The following is a 27,805-nucleotide window of genomic DNA, read 5'->3' as shown; positions in this document are numbered from 1 at the left end:
CTCAATCATCCAGGGAAATAAATCTCCAAAAGTCACCAACTTGGAGTGTTTCAGTTTGCCATCTTAGGGAGAAATCAACACACATGGGTGTATGTCCTTTGTTGCTGAGATTTATTGATAAAAACAGTACAAAAAACCAACCATTTGTACACATATTTACAAATAATAATAAAAAGTGAGTGAGTACATTTCAGCATTTTCAACATTATACCAGTGGTCTGATTGATGCCACAATGGAGCAAATCGAGCAAAGACTGATAAGTTCGCTGCAATTTCCAGTGTGTGGGGATCATTTGTCACCAACTGCATCACGTGCTACAACCCTGGTCTACATATCACCGTTGATGAACAGCTTTTCCCATCAAAGACTCGGTGCTGTTTCCTGCAGAATATTGCAAGTAAACCTGACAAGTTTGGGATCAAGTTTTGGGTGGCTTGCGACCTAAAATCCAAGTACCATCCAGTACTATCCATTTATCTTATTTCTTAGGTGTTTTCAACCTCTGCTGCCACGCTGACGGCGTATGTGGCCAAACGGAAGAAGACAGTCTATATTCTTAGCAGCATGCACAGCGTGGTTCAGACTGATAACACTATCAAAAGGAAGCCAAACACTGTCACCCTTTACAACAAAACAAAGTGTGGCGTGGATGTGATGGACCAGATGGTTCGGGAGTACACTGTCCGCAGAGGAACACGGCGCTGGCCAGTTGCCGTGTTCCTGAAAACACCTAAGAAATAAGATAAATTGTTATTTCCATAGCCCTTTTACACACAATGAAACACATAAACATAGAACCACAAAAGACCTGCAACATACCTGAGTGGTGAATTCATTGCGATCTGTCTGTCTAGTGGATTGAGGAATTTTCCTGCGAATCTTGTTGACTGTGCCAAGGATGGTGGTTTTCCGTCTAAGAAGTTTTTGCGCAAGTGAAAGCGATGTGAAAAAATTGTCCGTGGTAACATTTCTGCCCTTGTCTAGGAATGGTTCCATCAGCCTCATTACTACATTTTCAGAAAGTCTCTCCCCAGTGGGACGATTGGGGTCCTTGCCAAGATATGGGAAGACATTGCAAATGTACTTGGATTTTAGGTCGCAAGCCACCCAAAACTTGATCCCAAACTTGTCAGGTTTACTTGCAATATTCTGCAGGAAACAGCACCGAGTCTTTGATGGGAAAAGCTGTTCATCAACGGTGATATGTAGACCAGGGTTGTAGCACGTGATGCAGTTGGTGACAAATGATCCCCACACACTGGAAATTGCAGCGAACTTATCAGTCTTTGCTCGATTTGCTCCATTGTGGCATCAATCAGACCACTGGTATAATGTTGAAATGTACTCACTCACTTTTTATTATTATTTGTAAATATGTGTACAAATGGTTGGTTTTTTGTACTGTTTTTATCAATAAATCTCAGCAACAAAGGACATACACCCATGTGTGTTGATTTCTCCCTAAGATGGCAAACTGAAACACTCCAAGTTGGTGACTTTTGGAGATTTATTTCCCTGGATGATTGAGAATGCATCAAGACGAACACAAAAGGAAGTTCACAGCTTTTAGCAGCTCCCCCACCCCCTCATCCACACACCCCCACTCCCCTCCCTCCAGAATTCCCAGGTAACAACCTAATTTACATATGAATGACTAGCCAATTTAGCTTCCACTTCGCTGAAGCTAAAGCCTAGCTAAAAGCCATTTGGCTGCTCTCCGGGGGTTTAAGTCTAGGCGAGTGGCTCTAGCAGATCCCACGAACAACATCAGACATCTCTGTCCAGAAGAGCGCAGTCCTAGGAACAGCAAAGATACTGTGCAGTACCCTCAAGTTTCCAGGCTTATATGATAAAGACCCCCCACAGAGGAAATAGGGGAATTTTGGTTTTCACCCTTAATATAACCGGTATAGTATTTATTTCTCCAGTATGGATAAATGGGCCTGATATTTGTTTGATTTTATAAGTCTATTTGTTATTATAATTATTGTAATATTATATAATTATAATTAATAAATGGTAGATGAAATAAAAAATAACAAGTTCATTCCATACCATGTGAATACAGAACTATTTTCAATACTTCTCAAGACAAACAAACACCCTATTCAGGATTCATTAAAGGCAGACATTCTTCAAATAATACACATTTCGACCTATTACATCTATCCCACCAAAGTAGCCATAATTCCGATTCAGTAAAAGGACTAGATGTTACAATCCCTGATAACGCATTGCTTTAAATGGAGAAAATCTTGAGGGATGGCTGTTATGAAGAAAGCACTTATAACAAACAACTTAATCTCAACAAATTTTACACTTCACAGAGGTACAAGACAAGGGTGCCCACTCTCACCCTCATTATTTGCACTTTTCTTTGAACCATTAGCAGCAGCAATCCGTCAGAACGTTAACATCATAGGCATTCACACCAATAATACACCAATAAACACATAAATATAAAAAAGTTTATATGCAGATGATGTACTCCGGTTCCTACAAAATCCCAATAAATCAGTTAAAGAACTAATCCAAATCACTAATACATACTCCCAAATCTCTGATTATACAATAAATTGGAATAAATCTACCACTTTAATAATAAATGGAGATACCCATTCTTATACATGACAGATCCCTCACCTACCACCTACTACTGGCATGATCACATACCTAGACATACAATTCTCCCCCAAACTGTCAGAGCTGTTCCACTGTTTCACTCCTCTATTGAAAACAATAAAAGATGACTTAAACCGATGGATGACAAAACCACTTTTAATTTTAGGATGTACTAACACCATAAAGATCAATTACGTATTCACAATGATCCCTATTCAACCCACAGCAACTTTTTTCACCACTTTGGACACAATAATAATAACATCATTCTAATGGAAAAATTAAAAATTCCAGATACTGCCCACTGCAAACCTTGGCTTGGGACCCTCCAAAAATGGCCTGTATTTATATAGCGCCTTTACTAGTCCCTTAGGACCCCAAAGCGCTTTACATATCCAGTCATCCACCCATTCACGCACACATTCACACAAAAAGGTGTCTATACCTTTGGATTAAAAAAAAGAATACTCTGCATCTCGCTACAGTATTTTTAAGGTCAAAACAAAAGAAAAGAAAAAACAAACAAAATAAAAATGGTTTGCAGACAGATAAGAGACCCTAGACTATCATGCTTTTTGTCACATGTCAGAGGACCATTCAAACAGTTCTCCTATCCTCCAACACAATAACAACTTTCAAACCCCCAGCCCAAATATCACCAGTGTGATATGGGCCATACTTCATGCTGGTACTGGGACCTGGGCCAGCCTAGGCTCCACAGTGTGGGGCCCACATCTGTCCCATGGTACATTACATAATTGGTGTGGAGTAGTGTTGTTCAAAAATAAAATTAGGTTCCCAATGAAGGTTTTCAGTGGGAAAGAACACTGTGGCTTGCCCACAAAAAGCCCACAAAGAGACTCAAAAGGCAAAATTGCTCTAGGCCTGACATGAGCTATCTCACATGAGGTCTACATTTTCTGTGGTAATGTTTGCTGGAAGATAGCTGCTGCACGGTTGTAGCTAATGGGAATCCTCCTATGCACTTCTTGACTTACTATCCATTACAAATATGTAATTAATTAATTTCTATTAATCTACTACTTGTACATTACATTCCTAATTCTAATGACATATTTTAAAGGTATAGTGTGTAAAATCTCACCACTGGATGTGAGTAGATTGCAGATTGTAGTCAATTGAATTCAGTTTTCTTACTCCTCCCAATTCAAGTGCAAAATCCTAGCTATTGTGGCTGGTGCAGGAAAAACACATTTATGATCACATTTAGTGGCCAGCTGCTTTGCATTTCCCCATAATAGTCACAGCCAGTTGGCATGTCTCTACTACTCTTTGTGTATAAAAACATTTCTGTACACACTATATATTAACATGATTGAAGAATATTTGGCCAAAGATCTGAAATAAGAAATTATTTGATTTTTTTTTTCATTTTGTCTTCGTACCCTCATCCCTAACTGTTCATAGTAGATGGCTGCCCACACACACAAATATCAAATGGTCATATATAGTTTCAGAGAGTTATTTGTGATCTTCATATTAAAAACAACGTATGTGGCCGATCTCTAGCTACATACATATGGACTATTTCCATCTCAACCACTATATTCAAGATAGCAGGGCAACATGTCAGCTTCTAAAATCAGGCATCCCTTCCTCTTTTTTAATAATTAATTACTTCTAAATTAATGAGAAGATGTAATTACACACAACTCAATGTATACATAGAGCAGCTTTAATTTGTCAAATAATCTAGTGTAGGTTATGAATAATCATTTTTTCGCAACTTTGTTCACATGGATCAGCTTCATTTCATTTTTCCTCTTCTGTTTCCTCTCATCCCAGCTGGAGTCAGTCTCAGTTGTCACAGGGCTCGAGGCCGGGTACACCCTGGCCAAAACTGATATCAAAGTCGGGGCTGTATCAAGACACGAGGACTAAACCCCAATTCAACCAGACCCAGAACTGATCCTGAATTAAAACAGGACTACAACAGTTCAAAATCAGGACTACTGAGGAATTAACCAAGACAGAACCAGAATCAGAACTAGATGATAGTAGCACTAAAAATCATCATATACCTGCACTACACTTGTTTTTTTAATTCTACCAAAGTCCACTATTTAGATTGAGAAAAGTGTATATAATTATTTAGCAAACAAGCCTGCATAAATGTAGAATTTGAAAAATAGCAAACCAAAAAAGAAACACAAGGTACAAGCAGTGTTGGGGAGTAACGGAATACATGTACCGCCGTTACGTATTTAAAATACAAAATATGAGTAACTGTATTCCGTTACAGGTACCGTTTAAAAAGGTGGTATTTAGAATACAGTTACTTTGTTGAAATAAATGGATTACACGGCGGTACTTTCCTGTTTCATATTGTGGCGGGTCAGGACTGTTTCGGTTTTGTTTGACAGTAGTTCCAGGCGGCAGCGTTGCAGTTGCCATGGTTACAGGGCGACGCTCTCGCTCTGCGTGTTTCCTGGGTGAGAGAGCGCCTTTTTGTTGTTGTTGTTGTTGTTGTGCTAAGCTAATAAGCATAATGCAGAATGTAGCATCATGGGCAGTGTAGCCCGTGCTGCAGGGAGAATGGACTGCCATACTCGTTATGTGTCTGTGAGTGCGAGGTGGGAGAAAACGGGAACTGGAAGCATGTAAATATAATAATAACCACTGCAGCCAAGAAGAGTGCCTGACGCGCCTAGTTGTAAGTACGCTATTAAAACTCTGTACGCTTTGTTCGTGTTTTCCGAAACAATAAGTTCCGTTGGAGCAGCCTGTCAACGCCTCTCTCTGTCTCTCGCAAGCAGAGTTGACCCACACAACAAAGTAAAGCTATTTTTCGCCTAGGAGCCCGACACGAACCCGTATTATTCAGAGGTCCCTTTACTACGGTTCGGAGCCGCGGACTTTCAGTAACAGTAATAAATCACACAGCAATAGTACATTCACGTAGTTGTGAAATGCATGATAATATGTTAAGTAATCCAAAGTATTCAGAATACGTTACTCTCATTGAGTAACGTAACGGAATACGTTACAGAATACATTTTAGGGCATGTATTCTATATTCTGTAATGGAATACATTTTAAAAGTAACCTTCCCAACACTGGGTACAAGATACATGAGCACCTATGATACGGTGATACTTTTGGTAAACAAGAGTAAAGAGAGAAACTATCTGTATTTCTTAATTGCAAATGGCACCAAATTGTATTCAAACTGAGCCACACTTATGGAGCTCCACGATTCTCTTCCTGGTGTTTTGGTTGACATCTTGATGTTCCCATGTCACAGAAACAGGCTCTGTGTTTTGCCTTATATGCATCCACAGGTGTGCCACCAATTTACTCACATGGGCTCTACTAACCTATCAGAAGCTTCTTCAGTTCAGAATGGAATCGTCTGGAGTTTTCTTATTAATTAACAATAAACTTAGTGTACATGTACTCCTAATTTTGATCAAAGTGAAAAAAAATAGACAGCTCTGTCTCTCTTTATTCTGACATTTAACTAATTCAAAAGATGTTTCAATATTTATCTAAAACAAAAGTTTACTTTAAATTGATGTTGTACAGTAAAAATGTTTTCTCCTTAAAGTGTATGTAAATATCTGGTTACAAATGTGAATATCCTGCTGTGTACTGAAATCCCTCTTGGTTTGCATAGAAATATACTGAACAACATACAAAGCACAATATATAAAATAACATTTACCTGAGTTTTTTCTTTGAAAGAACCCTCTAATGTCCATTCTTATATTTCAGTACATAACTGAAACCGATTTAGTCGGGGAGGGTAAGAACTGAAAATATGAAATAAACACACGTAAGCTAAGACTCTCTAAAAAAAATAGCATTTGTTCGGCTTTTCATTTCACCATTTGTTGATTCACTTGAACAGCAAGTAACGTAATATTGGTCAAGTGATCAGTTTGATATCAATCTTTCGTGATACACCGTCATATTTACATTATTTGTACGGTACGAATGATTTGCTTTGGTACCTGGTCAAACTTAAGCTCTCCTTAGTATGGCTGGCTCCGTTTCTCCAACAGCACACTCACAGGTAGCAGCTGCCCCGCCCTCTCGCTCAGTCTTAGTGCCTGAGCTCGGATCATACCAATATCAGGGGGGATTCACGCACAGTCGTAAATTCCCACAGTGTGCACTATGCGCTTCGAATATTGCTTGCACTTTTTGTTTTATACAAATTATACTCCAAAAGACCCCGGGCTTCTGACAAAAAGACCCGGGCTTAAGCCCAGTAAGCCACCCCCACGCTCCGCCCCTGGTATACATACTGGTACAAGGCATCTGTGGAGGGTCAGATTCAGTGCGATAGTAGCCATTGCGACAGACACAGTTAGTTGCTCCCTCGCTGGTGGTCCGGCTGTTAATGGGACACTGTAAACATTTGTGGTCTCCCTGAGCAGCCTTGAAGAAGCCTGTAACACATGCTGTGAGGGGAAACACATAGTGGTTAAATACATTTAAAAATGTGCAGAGAAAGGAAAGAAGAAACAATTAGGAACAAAATGCATACCATACAAGTACAGTATAATTTCTTATGAGCCACAACTACAGATTAAGATAGTTTGTCTGAGCTATTTCCAACGACTTTGCTCAGAAAGTAAATGTTTTATCATTATAGCCCGCATGGTGGCATCTAATAAATGGACTGAAATGACTATAGACTCCACCACTGTAATAAAAAGGAAAACATTTTAAGCCTGAAAAGCAAATTCTCTTTCATTTGAGAAAAAAAAGTAAGCTAAGAATTTCTTACCCATAAAAAAGTTATCCAAAAATGAACGACTATTTATATGTGCGAAACTGTTAATCACATTCGATTTTATCTAGCACACAATCTCAGTCTCGGTTTTCCTCCACAAAGGAGGAAAACATACCAGCATGCTTAGTTGTATGCATCAACTGTTACAACATGTTACAATCAATAAAAAAAGAAGAGAAAAATACAAAGACTGGAAGTAAAACAAAATATGAAAACAAGAGAAAGGCTCTTAGAAAATAAACTAAAAGGAGAGTAATGGAAAACTACTAAAGACAAAGAGAAGGGGGGCTTGTGTCATGGTAGGTATTTTTGGTTGATTTTCTCCAGACATTTAAGATTGTATTTTTTAGCCTCTGTGTTTCCTCCAGCCCCTTAAACTTATGGACAAAGGATGTAAGCAAAATGAATATACAGTGAACCCTTGAACACTGAATAAAACAAAAATGCTGCATAAAAGCAATAAACACAAGCTTCAACAAGAATCACAAAAATATATTCAAAGAATATGTCAAATAACCCAAACCCCTGACTTACAAGAACCTTTCCAACTCAGGAAATCTAAACTCCACTTTAAGTTTTCAGTGTTCAATTTTACATCTCATTCTTCACAGATATAAACAAATCAGTTTGTTTTACTGTCACGGGCAAGCCATATGTGAATTATTAAGGACCCAAGATGCGGCAGCTCTGGTGCAAGTGAGTTTATTAATCAAATGTAGATACAAACAGAGATGGCAAGGGTGAGCATGAAACTAAGAAAACCTAAACTGGGAAAAACTAACAGAAACTAACCAGAAACAGAGATGCAGGTAGTCACAGGGAAATACACAGAATGATGGAGCGGAATAACGCAGACGAACCAGCAACTAACAGAGGTAGACATGAGGTTTAAATACACAGAAGGATAACGAGGGAATGAGACACAAAAGGAGTGCACAGCTGGGAGTAATCAGACATGATGAGACAGGGGGAAAGTAACCTGAACACACTGAGATCAGACACGGACCTTCAAAGTAAGACAGGAAACACATACACACGCAAGGACACAGACTCAGAGACGCGGGCGAACACAGAGACTAGGGATGGCTATCGTTTAGGCTTTATCTGATACCAGTACCAAACCGGTACTTTTGAAACGGTGCCGGTACTTAAACGGTGCTCGAACCGGTGCTTAAAGAATCAAAAACACAAACTTTGTCCAAAAACCTCTCATGTTCAGCTGTTTTTTGTAAAAAGGGTTATCCCCTGCAGCTATAGGGCATATATGGTATCACTCTTGGCTGGAAGCAGTGCTTAAACAATGGAAAAAAAACACCAACTTTGTCCAAAAACCTCTCATGTTTAACTGTTTTCCACTTTTTCTTTGGTCATTTTAGCCTTTTTGGCCAGGGAGAAGGGAGTATCTGCCATTAAACAAGAAGACAGCCGCATGTAGCTATGATGATATTTGCTAGTTCACTTTACATGCATTAATGTAATAACGTGGTTAGCCTACTCAACGTAAATTACACACGAACAACATTAAGCTACTCACGCAGAGAAGAACGGCTGCTGCTGCCATCATCATCCGTTATCATTTCTGCTACACTGGCAGGGCTAGGGGCCAGGACTCTCCTCTTCGGGTTCTTGGGGGATGATGCTAACTCCGGGTCCGATAACAGGCAACCCACCCGCAGTAGATGTGCTCGGTGTGAGGTCTCGCAGCAAGCTATCAAATACGGTGCATTTCTCGGCTTTTAAAAAAACGCTATGCGTCGCCAGGTGTTTCATCAGATTCGAGGTGTTACCTCCTTTGCACAGTATCACCTTAAAGCACTTGTTGCAGGCTGCTGAGTTTGCATCTTTTGCTGTGAAGTACAGCCAGACTTTGACCGCTTCGCTTTGGGCATTTTTAATCTGTAGCTCTGCTCTAAAAGAACGTACGTACCTGGGCCCGCCTATACTCGCAAAGGTAAAATGATTGGCTAGAATCCAAAGTGTGTGACATCTCAGGAAAAAAAAGCACCGAAATGAAGCACCGAAATGTTTGCTGCTTTTCGGTCTGGTTACTACCGTTTATGTCATACCGGTACCCATCCCTAACAGAGACCTTACTACACAAAAGGGGATACACAGGCAAGGATGACATCAAACCGAGGGAACACAACTAAACCCAGGGAAACCAAAACACAACAGTCATAATACATAAAACTATCAAAAGTAAAAGTACAAAAACCAAAAACACTGGGTCACCGACCCAGGACCATGACAGTTATAGCAGTCCTTTTCCTGCAATCGAGTCAACAAAATAGGTTTACCTCAAACTCAAAAGATCAAGAGGGTCTTTGTTTTCCTCTTTTAGTTGGCTTTTTTATTGGTCTTTACTCACAAGACCGTCAGTCCTTCTACAGGGAGTGCAGAATTATTGGGCAAGTTGTATTTTTGAGGAACAATTTTATTATTGAACAACAACCATGTTCTCAATGAACCCAAAAAACTCATTAATATCAAAGCTGAATGTTTTTGGAATAGACTAGAATAGAATAGAATGCCTTTATTGTCACTATACAGTTGTACAATGAGATACAGAGCATCTCCTACTCAGTGTAAACATGCTGGGGGGGGGGGGGGGGTACAGTTCTGCAGCGCTATGTACATATGGACAGTATTAACATATACATATATATATATACATATATATACATATTATATATATATACACACACATATATATATATATATACACACACACATATATATATATATATATACATATATATATATATATACATATATATATACACACACATATATATATATATATATATATATACACACACACATATATATATACACACACACATATATATATACACACACACATATATATATACACACACACATATATACATATATATATATACATATATATACATATATACACATATATACATATATATATATACACATATATATATATATATATATATACACATATATATATATATATATATATATACACATACATACACATATATATACACATATATATACACACACACACACACACACACACACACACACACACATATACATATATATATATATATATATATATATATATATATATATATATATATATATAATGTACAATATACAAGACGTAAGTAATATGTAATAAATAGTGTTATGTATATACAGTTGAGTTATTGCACATAGAATTGGTATTGCACAGTGGTGGTCCATAGAGGAAGTGGGAAGTGGGGGGGGCTGTGTTATCTGTGCATGTGTCAATTCAGGGTGGTTATCGCTTTGGGGAAGAAACTGTTTTTGAGTCTGTGGGTTTTTTGTGTTGATGCACCTGTAGCGCTTCCCTGAGGGAAGCAGGCTGAACATGTTGAAGCCAGGGTGGGAGCTGTCCTTGATAATGTTTGCTGCTCTGGTGAGGCAGCGGGAGGAATAAATGTCCATCAGGGAGGGGAGAGGGCAGCCGATGATCTTTTGTGCTGTCTTGACCACACTCTGAAGCCTCACTCTATCTGCTTTGGTGCAGCTGCCGTACCATACAGTGATGCAGTAGGTTAGCAGGCTCTCAATGGACGAGCGGTAGAAGGTCAGCAGCAGGTTGGAGTTCAGCTTGTACTTCCTGAGGACTCTCAGGAAGTGCAGCCGCTGTTGGGCCTTCTTGATGACCGCTGAGATGTTTCCTGTCCAGGAGATGTCAGCAGAGATGAGGACACCAAGGAACCGGAAAGTGTGGACCCTCTCCACACACTCCCCGTTGATGTAGAGGGGGGCCAAGTCGGTGCTGTGTCTCCTGAAGTCAACAATGAGCTCTTTGGTTTTCTTAGTGTTCAGTGCCAGGTTGTTTTCTGAACACCAGGCTGCCAGCTTCAGGACTTCCTCTCTGTACTCTGCCTCGTCTCCCTTCGAGATGAGTCCGACTACCGTGGTGTCATCAGCAAACTTGATGATGAGAGTGTTGTTGTGGGTCGAACTGCAGTCGTGGGTGTAGAGAGAATACAAGAGGGGGCTCAGCACACAGCCCTGTGGGGAGCCAGTGCTCAGTGTGCGAGTGGAAGAGAGATGACGGCCGAGTCTTACAGTCTGGGGCCGGTTTGTGAGGAAATCCTTTTTCCGGGCACATGTGAGAGGAGGGAGGCCAAGAGTGACCAGTTTGGTGATGAGGATGTCCGGGATTATTGTATTAAAGGCTGAGCTGTAGTCCACAAAGAGCATTCGGACGTAGCTTTGCCGCTGCTCTAGGTGACTCAGCACAGCGTGGAGGGCTGTGGCGATGGCGTCTTCTGTGGATCTGTTTGCACGGTATGCAAACTGGTGGGGGTCGAATTCTGGGGAGAGGTAATCCTTGATGTGCTGAAGGACTAGTCTCTCAAAGCATTTCATGATTACCGGTGTGAGGGCCACAGGGCGGTAATCATTCAGGCTGGAGATGTGAGACTTCTTTGGCACTGGGATGATTGTGGCTGATTTTAGACAGGATGGGATGGCTGCCTGATCCAGTGAGAGGTTGAAGAGTCTGGTGAAGATGAGGGTGAGCTGGTGTGCGCATGCTCTTAGTACCTTGCCAGGTACTCCATCTGGACCGGCCGCCTTCCTGGGGTTCACTGCTAGGAGGACACGTCTGACCTCGTGCTCTGTTACAGTGAGTGGAGCGGTGCAGGAACCAGGTGAGGATGAGGATGGGAGCAGGGCTGAAGCAGATGAGTGTTGCTGTTGTGGTGTTTCAAAGCGGGCGAAGAAGCTGTTTATTTCCTCTGCCAGTTGCCCACTCGGGTTTTCTGTTTTTGCAGTGCTGCCTCTGTGGTTGATGATGTCTTACATTCCCTGCCACACCTCTTGTGTGTTGTTGCTGGACAGGTGGGACTCGATGTTCCTTTTGTGGTCTGACTTGGCTTTTTTAATCCCCCTTTTCAGGTCAGCTCGAGCAGCCCTGTACAGAGCTCTGTCACCTGACCTGAAGGCGGCATCACGGGCTTTGAGGAGTGAGTGGACCTCGCTGGTCATCCAGGGTTTTTGATTTGGGAAAACCCGAATGCTTTTGTCCACTGTCACATTTGCAGTACAGAACTTGATGTAGTCCAGTACTGATCCTGTGAATGTTTCTAGGTCCTGGTGTTCAAATATGTCCCAGTCTGTCTCTGTGAAGCAGTCCTGTAGTTTGGAGAGAGCATTTTCCGGCCAGGTTGTAACAGTCTTTGTGGTGGGTTGTAATTCCAGGTCATCCGTTTTTTGCACGAGGGATCTGGCGTTGGAGAGATAGAGGCTCGGCAGGGGTGGCTTGTGTGGTTTGTTTTTTAGCCTTAGCATAATGCCGGACCTACGGCCCCGCTTTTGCTTCCTCTCCCTCTGTCTGCGCCTCCGCCTAGTCCCGATAACAATCCACGGGGAGCCCGGTGGTCTCGCTATGTGATCTGGGATGTTGTGCGTGTGAAGAAAGTCCAGTGAAACGGATGTTTGATGCTGGTCACCGATGTCTATGAGGCTCTGGCGGATGTAGCAAACTTTGAAAGTAGAGCCGATAATGCAGAAAAAAATAAGAAAGACATACAAACTAAGCAAACTAAACAAAAAAAAGGAGTACTGAGACGGAGAGCCGTAAGCCGCTGCAACAGTGTGTGCCGCCATATTGCCAAAGTAGTTTTTAGTTTGTTTTTAGTTTTAGCTATTTTAGGGGGATATCTGTGTGTGCAGGTGACTATTACTGTGCATAATTATTAGGCAACTTAACAAAAAACAAATATATACCCATTTCAATTATTTATTTTTACCAGTGAAACCAATATAACATCTCCACATTCACAAATATACATTTCTGACATTCAAAAACAAAACAAAAACAAATCAGCGACCAATATAGCCACCTTTCTTTGCAAGGACACTCAAAAGCCTGCCATCCATGGATTCTGTCAGTGTTTTGATCTGTTCATCATCAACATTGCGTGCAGCAGCAACCACAGCCTCCCAGACACTGTTCAGAGAGGTGTACTGTTTTCCCTCCTTGTAAATCTCACATTTGATGATGGACCGCAGGTTCTCAATGGGGTTCAGATCAGGTGAACAAGGTGGCCATGTCATTAGTTTTTCTTCTTTTATACCCTTTCTTGCCAGCCACGCTGTGGAGTACTTGGACGCGTGTGATGGAGCATTGTCCTGCATGAAAATCATGTTTTTCTTGAAGGATGCAGACTTCTTCCTGTATCACTGCTTGAAGAAGGTGTCTTCCAGAAACTGGCAGTAGGACTGGGAGTTGAGCTTGACTCCATCCTCAACCCGAAAAGGCCCCACAAGCTCATCTTTGATGATACCAGCCCAAACCAGTACTCCATCTCCACCTTGCTGGCGTCTGAGTCGGACTGGAGCTCTCTGCCCTTTACCAATCCAGCCACGGGCCCATCCATCTGGCCCATCAAGACTCACTCTCATTTCATCAGTCCATAAAACCTTAGAAAAACCAGTCTTGAGATATTTCTTGGCCCAGTCTTGACGTTTCAGCTTGTGTGTCTTGTTCAGTGGTGGTCGTCTTTCAGCCTTTCTTTCCTTGGCCATGTCTCTGAGTATTGCACACCTTGTGCTTTTGGGCACTCCAGTGATGTTGCAGCTCTGAAATATGGCCAAACTGGTGGCAAGTGGCATCTTGGCAGCTGCACGCTTGACTTTTCTCAGTTCATGGGCAGTTATTTTGCACCTTGGTTTTTCCACACGCTTCTTGCGACCCTGTTGACTATTTTGAATGAAACGCTTGATTGTTCGATGATCACGCTTCAGAAGCTTTGCAATTTTGAGACTGCTGCATCCCTCTGCAAGATATCTCACTATTTTTGACTTTTCTGAGCCTGTCAAGTCCTTCTTTTGACCCATTTTGCCAAAGGAAAGGACGTTGCCTAATAATTATGCACACCTGATATAGGGTGTTGATGTCATTAGACCACACCCCTTCTCATTACAGAGATGCACATCACCTAATATGCTTAATTGGTGGTAGGCTTTCGAGCCTATACAGCTTGGAGTAAGACAACATGCATGAAGAGGATGATGTGGACAAAATACTCATTTGCCTAATAATTCTGAACTCTCACTCCGTCACTCCAGTGAATTTCCAGAATCTCCAGCTGGTACTGCCGGTTCCATAAACAAGTAAAGGAAGATGACAGTAGGAGTACTGAGATTCCAGAGTGTTGGACGAAGTCAGTTGCAAGAGCAATAGTAATGCCACCATCTGTTTCCTGCAAAGGGTTTGAACAACCTCTTTGCCATTTCTGATACACAACTCGCACATCTTCTAGGTTGCTGGCTTTAAAAAAAGGTTTTATGAGTGTTTCTTGATGTGTGTGTGTGTGTGTGTGTGTGTGTGTGTGTGTGTGTGTGTGTGTGTGTGTGTGTGTGTGTGTGTGTGTGTGTGTGTGTGTGTGTGTGTGTCTTTTCAGGGCATGCCTAAATGTGGAACACTCCAGCTGTCACATGTGGGAAAGCCAGACCCTATCAGACCCAAGAAAAACTGAAACCTAAGGACGACATGACATCAACGAACTGAGTAAATTAATATTTATGGTCGTGGTCCACATTACCATACAGTATGCCTCAAAGCCAAACTAATGGATTCTGAAATAGTAATTCCTTCATCCAGGTCTGAATATTTTCAGACTAATTATTTATTTGAAAAATATTTCTGCATTTGAAATAAAGTTACTGCTGCATAAATATTTTACTCGAGGAAAAGATTTATTTATCTCAAAAAGGAATTAAATAATTCTCCAAACCAGTTCTCATGATGCTGGATTTTACTGGAGGTATTTTTGTAGAACACAGACACTGTAAAGGAAAACTCATAAGATGAAAAATATATGTACAGTATACAAATCGAATCATTTACAGTGATACATTTCAAGCCTGTGAAGTCAACTTTAGTCAGCTCTGAATTCACTAAACTCCAACGTACTCCTCCTTAAACTAACTAAATTCAAAAGATTTTTCTTGCATTTCTGTTTGTGTACTGCAAATGTAACCTTTTCCTCAAATTGTCAAACGAATGTCTAAACTAGAGACAGCCCAACAGATTGAGCTAAGTGGAAAGTACAAAACGTGCTGAAATGTGTGTGTGTATGGTTGGGAGAACCAGTAAAAAAGGATAGTTGTCACTTTAATTCTGAATGAAAAAAGCTGGATTATGTATTGTATTGTTTCCCATACTTGTGCTCAGGTGTTTATTCCATAGTAGGAGGGAAGGTTTGTTTACCAGTTTCCATCGTCCTTTTATTGCAGAAACAGGGAGAGACGACAATAGATTTGCCATTTAGAGACATTTCTAACAGTCTGCTAAATGGTAAGTTGAGAGGTACTTTTCTACTCAATTTTGAGCACTCAAAATGCTTTCTCACCACAAGTCTCACTCATCCAATCACACTGTGATGATTCGCTCAGGTGTTTGCTCTCTGTCAGCTACGTCTCTCTTCTGATATGAAAGGGTTTTTTGTCAGTCCCTTCCCCTGAAAGACATTCATACAGATCTTTGATCTATATGCAAGCACGTCTATCTAACATTCACATCGAGGGCAACTGAGGATACTTTGACACAAGGACAACGGATCGATTCACCAGCCTTCCAGTTGGTAGACATCCATCCCTTTTTTATGACTGTAACATCTGTAACATTTCTATAATAATTAAAACTGAAGGCTACGACCAAGCAAATAGTAAGCAAATCTAAAGGTTTTTCAATCACAGAGTGTTCTTAGTTTTTAACACATTGCTTCTGCATTTTGGCTTAGGTTTTGTTAAATAAATAATGATACTCTGAAATCACACTTTTGACCTAAACAGACCCCCCCCCACACACACACACACACACTTGTACACAGCATAATACAGCTGTACTTACACCTAACCTGTAAAATAGCAATTCTGTACATTAATATTAGCCTGTAAATTTGCAATTTTTATACATATATCAACATATACACCTTTATATTGCATACTCTGCATATATTATCACTGTGATAGTGTTGCAAGTTTACACCAAGTTTACATATAAGCTACAAGATCTACAAAGCACTGTTTTACTATTTTATTTATTATTACTTTCTTTTAGTCGTGTGAAGGGAACCTGCAAAGTAAGAATTTAATTGTGCTGTGTAACCACTTGTGTTTTGCGGTGTACATGACAATAAACTTCTTGAATCTTCAATCAATACATTGTGGCTGCAGCTCTGAGGCAACATGTTTACTTTTGTTGGATCCCAACCGGGCCTTCCCAATATATAAAGATTCTTTTCTGTTTAAAAAGTACTAATCTCTGATTAGGCTATGCAGAGCTTGGATGGAGCCATGGAGGAGACTTGCCTAGCTCCAACTGCTACTCCACCTTGCAGATGTTGATCCTGCTTCCTCTGAAGGCGTGCTTGTCAGAATGGCATTCTGCTCAAATCTCCTCTCAGTCACACCCATTATTACCAGCTCTCCTCTAAATCTTTATTAACTGGGTAAAATTTAGTGGTCTGAAAAAGTGGGCCCAAGGATCCGTTCATTTTAAGGTTAGAGTAACCTGTAAGGATTCTTTGAGTGATATGCATGTCTTTACCATTACTGTTTCATAAACAGTAATGGTAAAAGCAAAAGCAAAGCAAATAATATTGATCACAAAATCAAATCGATTGAATTCTACTTATCTCTTTGACCTGCGTTGAGTTAATGCTGATTTTAATAATGATCTTGAGAGGAGAGAGACTAATGAAAGAAAAGGCACACCCTGGCCTGAAGATGCACTTATCTCTGTGTTCTGTGTTGATATACTCCAACAAGCATCCCCTGGAAATTCAAATCCTCTTGAATCTAATGAGCAGAGAAAAAGTCCACAGTTTGGCAGTGGTTGATCCTTCTGGTATCTCTGCTTAAACTTCCAACTGTAAAATCTTAGATCCAATTATCTGTAGTGCTCGTCTCGCAGGAGACAAAGCAATGAACAACTTATCTCTTCTGCACAAAACTTTTATACTTGGTATACCTGGTCCTCATCTTTCCCCTCCCTCATCACATCTTCTTGTCTTTGTTGTACATAATTTCACTACATATGAACATTAAATCAAATATGAATATACTTTCTGTCATGTCTTTAGTTTAGTTTATGCTATTTTACTTCAACAGGATTTATCGTTGTCTCAATCACATGAATATCCACTCTAATATGATTTCTTTTCAACTCGGTTACACACAAATATTTTTTCTCGCTTTTTCTCTTTACAGAAATAAAAGACTGACAAACACAACTCTGTGTTTGTCAGTCCTGGTATTCTCAATTTTCCTTCTTACACACTCTCACAGCCTCCAAGGCCATCTTTGCACAAATAAGTCACTCCATATGGAATCTCAGTGAGAGACGTGTTAGTAGAATCATTTCATAGTTTTTATTTTCTTATTTGTTATATTGGTTAAACTTATACCTGATTACATTCTGATTGTTATTAAGAATTAAAAAAGATTAACTATTAGCAAAATCACTTATAAATTATGATTCTGTGTTTAACAATTACAACATACTTAATACCACTTCTCTCATATAGGTAAACTCTATTTTTAGCACTCTGTATCACTTTTAACATATAAGACTCGATATTAAACCCTTTTACGCTTTTACTTTCTCTCTGATGTAATGAGAGGTAAACCAGGGGAACTTTAATCTCTTTTAGTCCCACCTCTCTTGACACCCCCTCCTCTGTCCTATTCAGCTCGGCAGGGCACTGTCTGCATTGCACACAATGAACGTTGTAGAAAAGAGCAGAACACAAGACGTACACCCTAGATGTCTTCTTCGGCGTCAATGATGTTGTTAACCCATTAACGCTTATAACCAGTTCCCACCAACAGGTTTTTGCTTATTTTTAAACTGCCATAACTCTTGAACAGTTTGCACAATCTGAAGAATTCTAAATTTCCGAAAACAGCAACTCTGCTCTCTTCAGTGATATTAAAGTTATTATTGGAGTCAGTCATCTCAAGCACCGTGTCACAGCAGTGAAGGCAACGGTTGAGAGCAAGTGAGTAAGTACGACAGAGTTACGCTAAAATGGCAATGTTTTCATGTGTTTTGCCATGCTTTTTCTATATTTTTATTGTCATGGTCACGTCAGTCAGACCAGTGACTAACTCAACAAGTCAAGACACTGGCTCGGATTGTGGCCTAACTGGTGGCAATCATGTGTCAGGAGCAGGCAATGGTGCATCACTGACAGTTGGACTAGCTGCAGGACCAGTCCAAGCACCAGACAAGGATGTTGAAGAGTCTGGTTGCTAGGGCTGGTTTCTCACTGGCATTACTGCCAGGATCGGAGGGAGCAGTGGAAGATGTCAGTCTGATGAGGAGGTGTGTGCATGGGGACATACACAAATATCCCACAGTACTGGTAAAGATTAAATACAGGTGCACACAGAGTCAAGATGGTGGTTAGGTCACATCTGACGCATCCCTTCATTCTGGGAACAGATTGGCTGGAATGTGCAGATGTGTTCACAACCCACAGGAAGGTGGAGTGTTTGTACTACAGTCAGGTAACGTGAGGTTGTCTGAAGCTGACTCTGGGGAGGAGGAGACAGCATCTTCTCGGGAGGCCCCGCCTACTCCAATAATTTACTCCACATAGCGCTGACCAACCTGCATTTTGTGTTGATTAGAGGCAGACTGTATCGAGTGAGTTGTGAAACTTGCATGGAAGAGAAATGCAGCCAGCTGTTGGTCACAAAGAGCTGCAGAGAAATTATTTTCAAGATAGCTTATCATAACCTCATGGCAGGGAAATATGACAAAACTCTGGAACAGCTCATGGCCCATTTTTATTGGCCAGGCATCAGGGAGAATGTGGGAACCAGGCGGCTATCCCAGAAGTGCCTTTGGAAAATACCTTGCATGGAGGTCTCATCTGAGCATATTGGCATTGGATTTCATTGAGCCACTTCACCGGAATGCACGAGAATATCAATTCAATTCAATTCAATTTTATTTATATCACTTTGTATTAGTGGTGAATTATGCAGTGTAATATCCTGAAGCAGTGCCACTGTGCACCATTTCCACAAAGACTGACCAGGGCACTTTGTCCTAGTCTGAGGCAACATAGGCAGCTTCTAATGATTTAATGGACTTGTAATTTTTTCTTCCAATTCTAATAAAGGTATTCTTTCTTTATTTTTCTTATGTGAACAGCAATATATTATTTTCTGCCACATTACTACATTTCCTGCTTCCTAAAGAGGCCACTATTTTTTAAGTAAATTGCCTACTCCCTTTAGAAAATAATAATGAAATCTTATTCTTTACATAAGGATTTATTTAACTTCCCATTCCTAATTAGTGGTGTCACTTTCTTTGTCAGAGAGAAAGACACTGGTGCATGACCACTGATACTAATAGAATGAATCTGTGATGAATGTCTGACGGTCTGGGATATCGATCATAATGGGGCTACAAACTAAAAGTCTACGCAAGAATAGTAGTGTACAGGTGAAAAAAAGTTTTAATCCTTACGAGTGGGGTGATGTGAACACTAAGCATTGGATAAACGAAAATCCTTCATGTACTGTTTAAGAATTTCTGTAGAAGTAGTGTAGTGTAAATATTCTAATCTCAGATTATTGGGCAGTTCAAGCACATTCAGAGTTCAGGTGGGGAACTGTGTAGTTTACATTATCTTACACAGTGTTGCCCTGGTGACAATCTGTTGTACAGCTAAAATAAAGTACCTTTTGTCTGTATATATACACATTTGATTACAGAATGAATGAAAAACGTTGCACTTAAGTTACTTTAAGCCGGTTCATTTCAAGATGCACTAACATCATCACTATGCATATAAAACTATTTGTTTATTCTTGCTGCTCTTCATCTGTGAACAGAGCCAGGGTGGGCATGATGGGCTCAACATTATATCACAATATTTCAAGAAAAATTGTGATAGTGACTTCAGTTTGTTTCGTTATTTTCTTCTTCTTTTTTGTTTTATTTGTTGCTCCTCCTGACATTATGGAGCACAACTAGCAAGTTCGACCAAGTTGAGCCATTGGTTTACGTTTGGGTTGCAGATCAGCATCTCGTCCTTCGTAGCTGGAGGAGATGCAACTGCATTTTTTATCTCATGTGTGTGAAACACTCATCTTTCCACCTTTAGCAAGAACAGTTTTCATATTTTGCAAAGTATTGTGATTTGCTGGAGCTGTTTGAAGTAGCTAAATTTTAGATGCTAAAAACACAACGATGTAGTAATTTGACATTTGATGTAAAATTTACATTGGTGTTACTGCAAGCGATATGATAGGGCACAGCCATAGAACAGTCTAGTGAGGCACATCTCATAAGAACTCATTCACACATTCCTTCTTACCTTTGCAGACTGTACCATTCGCCACAGCCTCGTATCCAGCTTTACACATACAGCGACCAATAGGTACCATCCACTCCCCATCCCCATTACAGTACAGCTTGATGGGTACATCCACCTCCTCCCCATTAGGAACACACACTCCTCTGGCTGCCACAAGAGAGGTGCTCTCTGCTCCTGACAGTGTCTCAGGGAAAACCGCTCCATTCTGGATTATATGGGGACATTTCCTGTAGAAGACTCGGACAGCAATGAGTGACATGCAGGCACCGTAATCCTGGAAAGCAAGATAGAAGCCATTGTGGGAAACAGGTCCAAAGCTTCGAACTTCACTGTTGATCTTCATGATGCGGCCACCGAGATCGACCTGAGAGAAGCTCTCGTCAGCTGCAATAGTGTCCACTTTCACCCATGGGTTTTCCATCCAGGGTGGGTATAATTTAGTGGCCTTATCCAAGTCAGATTCAAAAAAATAGAGGTTGAAGGTCTCCTTGCAGGAGCCAGGGACATTGGGTATGGAACTACAGTCCCGTACTGAAAATTTCATCTGGACATGGATACGCTGAGCACCACGGCGACGGATGTATTTGGTCCGGACCCAGTTGTTTTGGCTGCTATTAAAGATATTGCACACCTGGTATGTTCGGATGGTGTTCATATTTTCATCGTATCCACTAACTTCTTCCCACTAGAAGAGAGCCAAGAAACAGAGCTACTGATAAAGTGACAAACATGCAAACACTAAAACATTGAAGGCAACTTGGAACAATCCAAAAGCAGAAGAAGCTAGTGGAGTCAGCCAGTACTGCTGATACCAACACAGATACTTTTAACCCACAAAGGCAGCTTATAGAGGGGAGAGCAGTCACTTACAAGTCACTCATCAGAAGTTTGCAACCCATTTTAATCACCACTAAATCCCTGTGATTTTTATTTTCCATAATAAGTAGTTAATAGAGTAAAACACACTTTTGTGCTTTTCGTATATTTTGAAACTGGGATTTTTGGAGATCTGGAAATCAAATGCCCCATCTCTATGGCACATTGGGTCAACTTCTATTGTTTAAGTTTGGTTAAATAACATAGATGTGACAGTCAGCAGATAAAGGTTCAGATATTTTTCACAGGGCATGTTTGAGATATATTTTTTCATTTGCAGAAAAAAATTAATTATTAAACGCAATTGAGTATCAGCTACATACTGAGTTTGGAGGACAGAAACAAAGTATTGATCCAGCCATGTTAGCATTGATCCGATACCAATACCAGCATGCTATCAATATTTGGATGTAGCAAGCAAGGTGACGTAAATTAACTTAAATTATTGATTTAAAAAACTGACTTAAATTCTACAACTTTTAAAGCTTGGTTTGGAATTTTTTGGACAGTGAAAAAGTATTTCCCCCCTTCCTGATCTCATACTTTTCATATTCTTCACACTTAAAACTTTCATGTCATCAAACATCAAATATATTTAATAAAGATGCAGTTTTAAAGATTGTGCAGTAATGATGGTATCACTGGATACCAGCACAAGAATATTAATCTACTTTACTGATAAACATGAAGTATTACTTCTACACAGTGTGCTGAACTTGATTCTTCAGAAAGCTGATTCTGGACCAATGGCATATGTTTGACCTCCAGTTTAAAGTATAAAATTAAAAAAAGGTTAGACCCACGTAAGTGGGCTACCATGTGCATATTTTCCAGGTGCTGTCATTTAATGGTGTTTTTTGTTTATTTTCATGACTGTTTACATTGTAGATTCTCACAGAAGGCATCAAAACTATGAATGAACACAAAACTATGAATAAACATATGAAATTATTTAGTAAACAAAAAAGTGTGAAACAACTCAAAACATGTTTTATATTTTAGATTCTTCCAAACAGCCCCTTTGGCTTTGATTCCTGCTTTGCACACTCTTGGCATTTTCTCCATGAGCTTCATGAGGTTGTCACCTGAAGTGGTTTTCCAACAGTCTTGAAGGAGTTCCCAGAGATGCTGAGCACTTGTTGGTCCTTTTGTCTTGACCATAAAGGCCTGATTCACACAATCTGCTCTGAACAGCTGATGTAGAGATGTGTCTGCTACTGGAATCTGAGGTGCTGTGAACTTGTGATTTCTGAGGCTGGTGACTCGGATGAATGTATCCTCAGCAGCAGAGGTGACTCTTGGTCTTCCTTTCCTGGGGTGGTCCTCATGTAAGACAGTTTCGGTGTAGCACTTCTAGTGAGAAGAAATGCAGTTTTTGCGACAGCACTTGGGGACACAATCAAAGTTTTAGCAGTTTTCTGGACTGACTGACCTTCAGTTCTTGAAGTAATGATGGACTGGTGTTTCTCTTTAGCAGTGTTGGGGAGTAACGGAATACATGTACCGCCGTTACGTATTTAAAATACAAAATATGAGTAACTGTATTCCGTTACAGTTACCGTTTAAAAAGGTGGTATTTAGAATACAGTTACTTTGTTGAAATAAATGGATTACACTGCGGTACTTTCCTGTTTCATATTTTGGCGGGTCAGGACTGTTTGGGTTTTGTTTGACAGCTACGTTCTGTTGTTCCAGGCGGCAGCGTTACGGTTGCCATGGTTACAGGGCGACGCTCTCTCTCTCTCTCTCTGCGACTGTGTGCTTCCTGGGTGAGAGAGCGCCTTTTCGTTGTTGTTGTTGTTGTGCTAAGCTAACAGGCAGAATGCTACAAGCATAGCTCTAAAGAATGTAGCATCATGGGCAGTGTAGTCCGTGCTGCAGGGAGAATGGACTGCCATACACGTTATGGGTCTGTGAGCGCGAGGAGGGAGAAAAAGGGCAGTGGAAAGGTACGAGTTGTCATCGAGGAAAAACGGGAGCTGGAAGCATGTAAATATAATAATAACCACTTCAGCCAAGAAGAGTGCCTGACGAGCCCAGTTGTAAGTAAGCTATTAAAACTTGACTGTACACCGTGTTCGTGTTTTCCTCCGAAACAATAAGTTCCGTTGGAGCAGCCTTTCAACGCCTCTCTCTGTCTCTCGCAATAAAAGTTGACCCAGACAACAAAGTAAAGCTATTTTTCGGCTAGGAGCCGACAGGGACCCCGTATTAGTCAGAGGTCCCTTTACTACAGTTCGGAGTCGCGGACCTTCAGTAATAGTAATAAATCACAGCAATAGTACATTCACGTTGTTGTAAAAAGCATGATAATATAGTGAGTAATCCAAAGTATTCAGAATACGTTACTGTCATTGAGTAACGTAACGGAATACGTTACAGAATACATTTTGGGGCATGTATTCTGTATTCTGTAATGGAATACATTTTAAAAGTAACCTTCCCAACACTGCTCTTTAGTTAGCTGATTGGTTCTTGCCATAATATGAATTCTAACAGTTGTCAAATAGGGCTGTCAGCTGTGTACCAATCTGACTGCTGCACAACACAACTGATGGTCCCAACCCCATTAAGAAGGCAATAAATGAACCCTGACAGGCACACCTGTGAAGTGAAACCATTCAGGTGACTACAGCATGAAGCTCACTGAGAGAAGGCCGAGGGTATGCAGTGCTGTCAACAAAGCAAAGGGCGGCTACTTTGAGGAATCTGTGATATAAAACACATTTAGAGTTATTTACCAGTTTTTCTTTGCTACATAATTTTATATATCTTGCTTCATATATTTGATGTCTTCAGTTTGCCTCCACATTGTAGAAAGTAGTAAAAATAAAGAAAAACCATTAAATGACAAGGTGTGTCCAAACTTTTGACTGCTTATCTACACTGTGTACATTGTTCCTAGTGTGTTGATTTTTCTACTCACCCCTTGAGATGGGTAGGTGGTCCAGCCCAGTTCTGCTGTTGCTGTTGTTGAATCCATTAGTACCTCTGGAGATAATCAAAAACCAAAAAGCCTGGCGTTAGAATTAGAATTAAGTTACACTGCAATAAAATACTGTGTGTGTTGAGCTCTGTTCACACTGGAAATGATTTGCAGTGATGTAGTGAGCAACATTCAGTGACTTCAAATGACAAACAGTAAAATAACTGAAGTGGATGGCCTACGAGATAAAGAACCACCAGTGAGACACAGAGCACTAATGACTGATATATATTCTGGTAGTTAATACATCAGAGGTTTAAACCAGAGCCTGGAATGTCACCTAGTGATCAGACGTTAGCTTTAGACCAGTGTGAAACAACCAAAGTACTTCCAAAGTACTTTCCCTGTGTTCCACATTACTCATTTTGTTCCTCTTGTCTCCGTGTTCCATGTATCCGCTCTGTCTCCCAAGTCAGTCATGCCCCCATGTCAGTTTCTCCCACAATCTCAGTATTAAGCTCGTGTGTCTTCGTCCTCCGTATTTGTCTTGCTTACTGTTTTATTTTTATCATCCCGTGTCCTGTGTTAGTGTTACAGTTTTGCTTCCTCCCTGTCTTGTTATGTCAGATTAGGTCCAGTTGTGTTTCTCTCCTGTCCTCCCTCGTTACTGTTTGTGTATATATTGTATTAGTTTCCCTTTGTTTGTTGTTGGATCATCTGTTTGTCATACGTCAAGCTCAGTTATCCCACATTTAACTGTCTTTGTCCATATTTATGTTTTATGTCTCAGCTCATCACGTTTTCAGGTTTTAGTTGTTTTACCATTTTTTTAGGTTAGTCTTTATTTCCCTTTTGTTTTCTTTTCTTTGCACTGTGTTTAGCCGTCAATAATGTAATAAGGAGCATTATAATAAAATGCCAGAGGATCGAAAGAATAACACAAAAGGTACATGGACTATTATAAACAAACAAACCAAAGCTAATTACCCAGACTTTTTCAGAGAAAAAATATGGTTATTACAAATAGGAATGAAGTGGTTAACAGATAATGATAACAGGTAATGATTTCGTTGTCAGTGTGGGTCCAAAACTGGCAAAGGAAATTAAAAAAATACCCTGCTTGAGGAGAACAGTGTGGGTGAGGACTGTGACCAGAAAATCCTAATTCAATCCAACTGGAAGTTGTAGAAGAAAGTTAATAATTATTTATTATTAACTAGAAATAGTTAATAAATGTAAAAACAAATTTCAACAGATAGCGATGACCAGTGTTGGGCAAGTTACTTTGAAAAAGTAATTAATTATAGTTACTAGTTACTTCTTCAAAAAAGTAACTGAGTTAGTAACTGAGTTACACGATTCCAAAAGTAATTAATTACTTGAAAAGTAACTGTTGCGTTACTTTAAAAAAAAATATTTAACCCTCTGGGGGTCCAGGGTATAATTGTCTATAGACAGATGTATGTGTATGTGTTTGTATGCATGACCATTTTGGTTACAAAATTGTAGTTAAATTTAGGGACAGGACCCGATAAGCCACTGCTTCTTCCTTTGATACACCTTCTGTTTTTGCTTCATGGATCCATTTGCTGGAAATTTCTTATGCTTTCCATTTCCTGTGTTTGTTTTGTTGAAATTTTAATTGTTCGAAAGAAAAGAAAAAGAAAGAAAAGAAGAATAAGTCTTGTATTTATCCAGCGTCAGATTAAAATGTAAGCACCCAGTGTTGCATTCAAATGTCCCATTTTCTGGCTGCTCGCTTTCTATTAGTATCAATAGTGATTAATGAGGAGTTGGGAAGAAGCGGCAAGCCAGGTGTCACAGCCGCCGCTAAATAGGAAGAATAGACGCCATGAGCGCTGACCTGCAACCAATTCCCACAGACTCAGCCAAGAAGGGTGGAGAAGAGTAAAAGCCCCTTTTCCGTTAGTAGAGCATCGGATCGACTCGCCACAACTCAACTCAGATCAACAGGTTTTCCATTATAATGGAGTACGACCTAATATGTGTGGTCGTCTTTATAGCAAAGTGACGAGCATCCTGTTACGTAATTAGTATGTGACTAGGGATGGGTACCGGTACCCGGTGCCATTATGGCATAAACGGTAGTAACCAGACCGAAAAGCAGCACACATTTCAGTGCTTTATTTCTGTGCTTTTTTTCCTGAGATGTCATACACTTTGGATTCCAGCCAATCATTTTACCTTTGCGAGCATAGTAGGCGGGTCCAGGTACATACGTTTTTTTAGAGCAGAGCTACAGATTAAAAATGCCCAAAGCGAAGGGGTCAAAGTCTGGCTGTACTTCACAGCAAAAGATGCAAACTCAGCAGCCTGCAACAAGTGCTTTAAGGTGATACTGTGCTATACACCTGGCGACGTATAGCATTTTGTCAAAAGCTGAGAAATGCGCTGTATTTGATAGCTTGCTGTGAGACCTCACACCGGGCAAATCTACTGCGGGTGGGTTGCCTGTTATCTGAGGCGTTAGCATCATTCCCCAAAAACCCAAAGAGTAGAGTCCTGGCCCCTAGCCCTGCCAGTGTAGCAGAAATGATGACGGATGATGATGGCAGCAGCAGCAGAGAAAAGATTAGACTACATCCATAGTGGCTCTTTGAATTTGCCATTGTATCTCCTGCTTGAATCAAATTGTCTCAGTCTGACAGCCTCTTTTATAACTTGCAAACCTTCTTTCAAAATTAGAGAGAAAGAAGTCACAATTTAACATGTCTGTTAATTGTGAAGAGCAGTGCTGCAATAGAGCATTTAAATACAGGCTAGCATGGGCTGGAGCTACTGATGGGAGATGGAGATAGACAGGGGAAATGGGGACATCATGGGTTTGTGAGGGTGGGGGTGCATTAGTATATGTTGCCCTCATTTCGTGACTAGACACTCACTATGGCAGCTCAGTCTCAGCAGCTTGAATGCAACTAAGTGACTACAATATGCTGGAACTACTGCATATTCAATCTAGTTACATCCTGTTTAAATTAGAACGAATTGTTTTCTCTGAGATGTATAATCTCTGTGAATTACTCTTATTAATGGCAAATTTTTGTTTTACTAAACCCTTGTTTTGATGCACCTTCTTAACATTTATTGTAGAAGGCACTGTCTTTCTGTACAATAATGGCTCTCTGCCTTTCCACTGTCTCCATCTGTCACTGCAATCCTGCAATACATATATAGAGAGATCTCTTGTTCTGCCTCTGCTTCATGAATCAGTGAAAAGTAGGGCAAAGAGG

At 40.3% G+C, this 27,805-nt stretch overlaps 1 protein-coding gene across 1 annotated transcript in view; it reads right to left on the bottom strand.

The window, feature by feature from the left end:
- LOC146645216 (ephrin type-B receptor 2-like) overlaps positions 1-27,805 on the bottom strand; it is an 86,781-nt gene that overhangs the window by 35,636 nt on the left and 23,340 nt on the right. Inside the window, exons 2-4 of the mRNA XM_085395062.1 lie at positions 24,555-24,619; positions 20,753-21,437; positions 6,895-7,050 (exon numbers count right to left, since the gene is read on the bottom strand). Of these exons, the coding sequence (XP_085251188.1) occupies positions 6,895-7,050; positions 20,753-21,437; positions 24,555-24,619 (906 nt within the window). The remainder of the gene's footprint in view (positions 1-6,894; positions 7,051-20,752; positions 21,438-24,554; positions 24,620-27,805) is intronic.

Source organism: Rhamphochromis longiceps, linkage group LG20 (assembly GCF_057381845.1).
Source record: "Rhamphochromis longiceps isolate RC_006_pf linkage group LG20, R_longiceps_female_GT1.1, whole genome shotgun sequence".
NCBI classification, from domain to species: domain Eukaryota; kingdom Metazoa; phylum Chordata; class Actinopteri; order Cichliformes; family Cichlidae; genus Rhamphochromis; species Rhamphochromis longiceps.
This window is presented reverse-complemented; position numbering and strand designations above follow the sequence as displayed.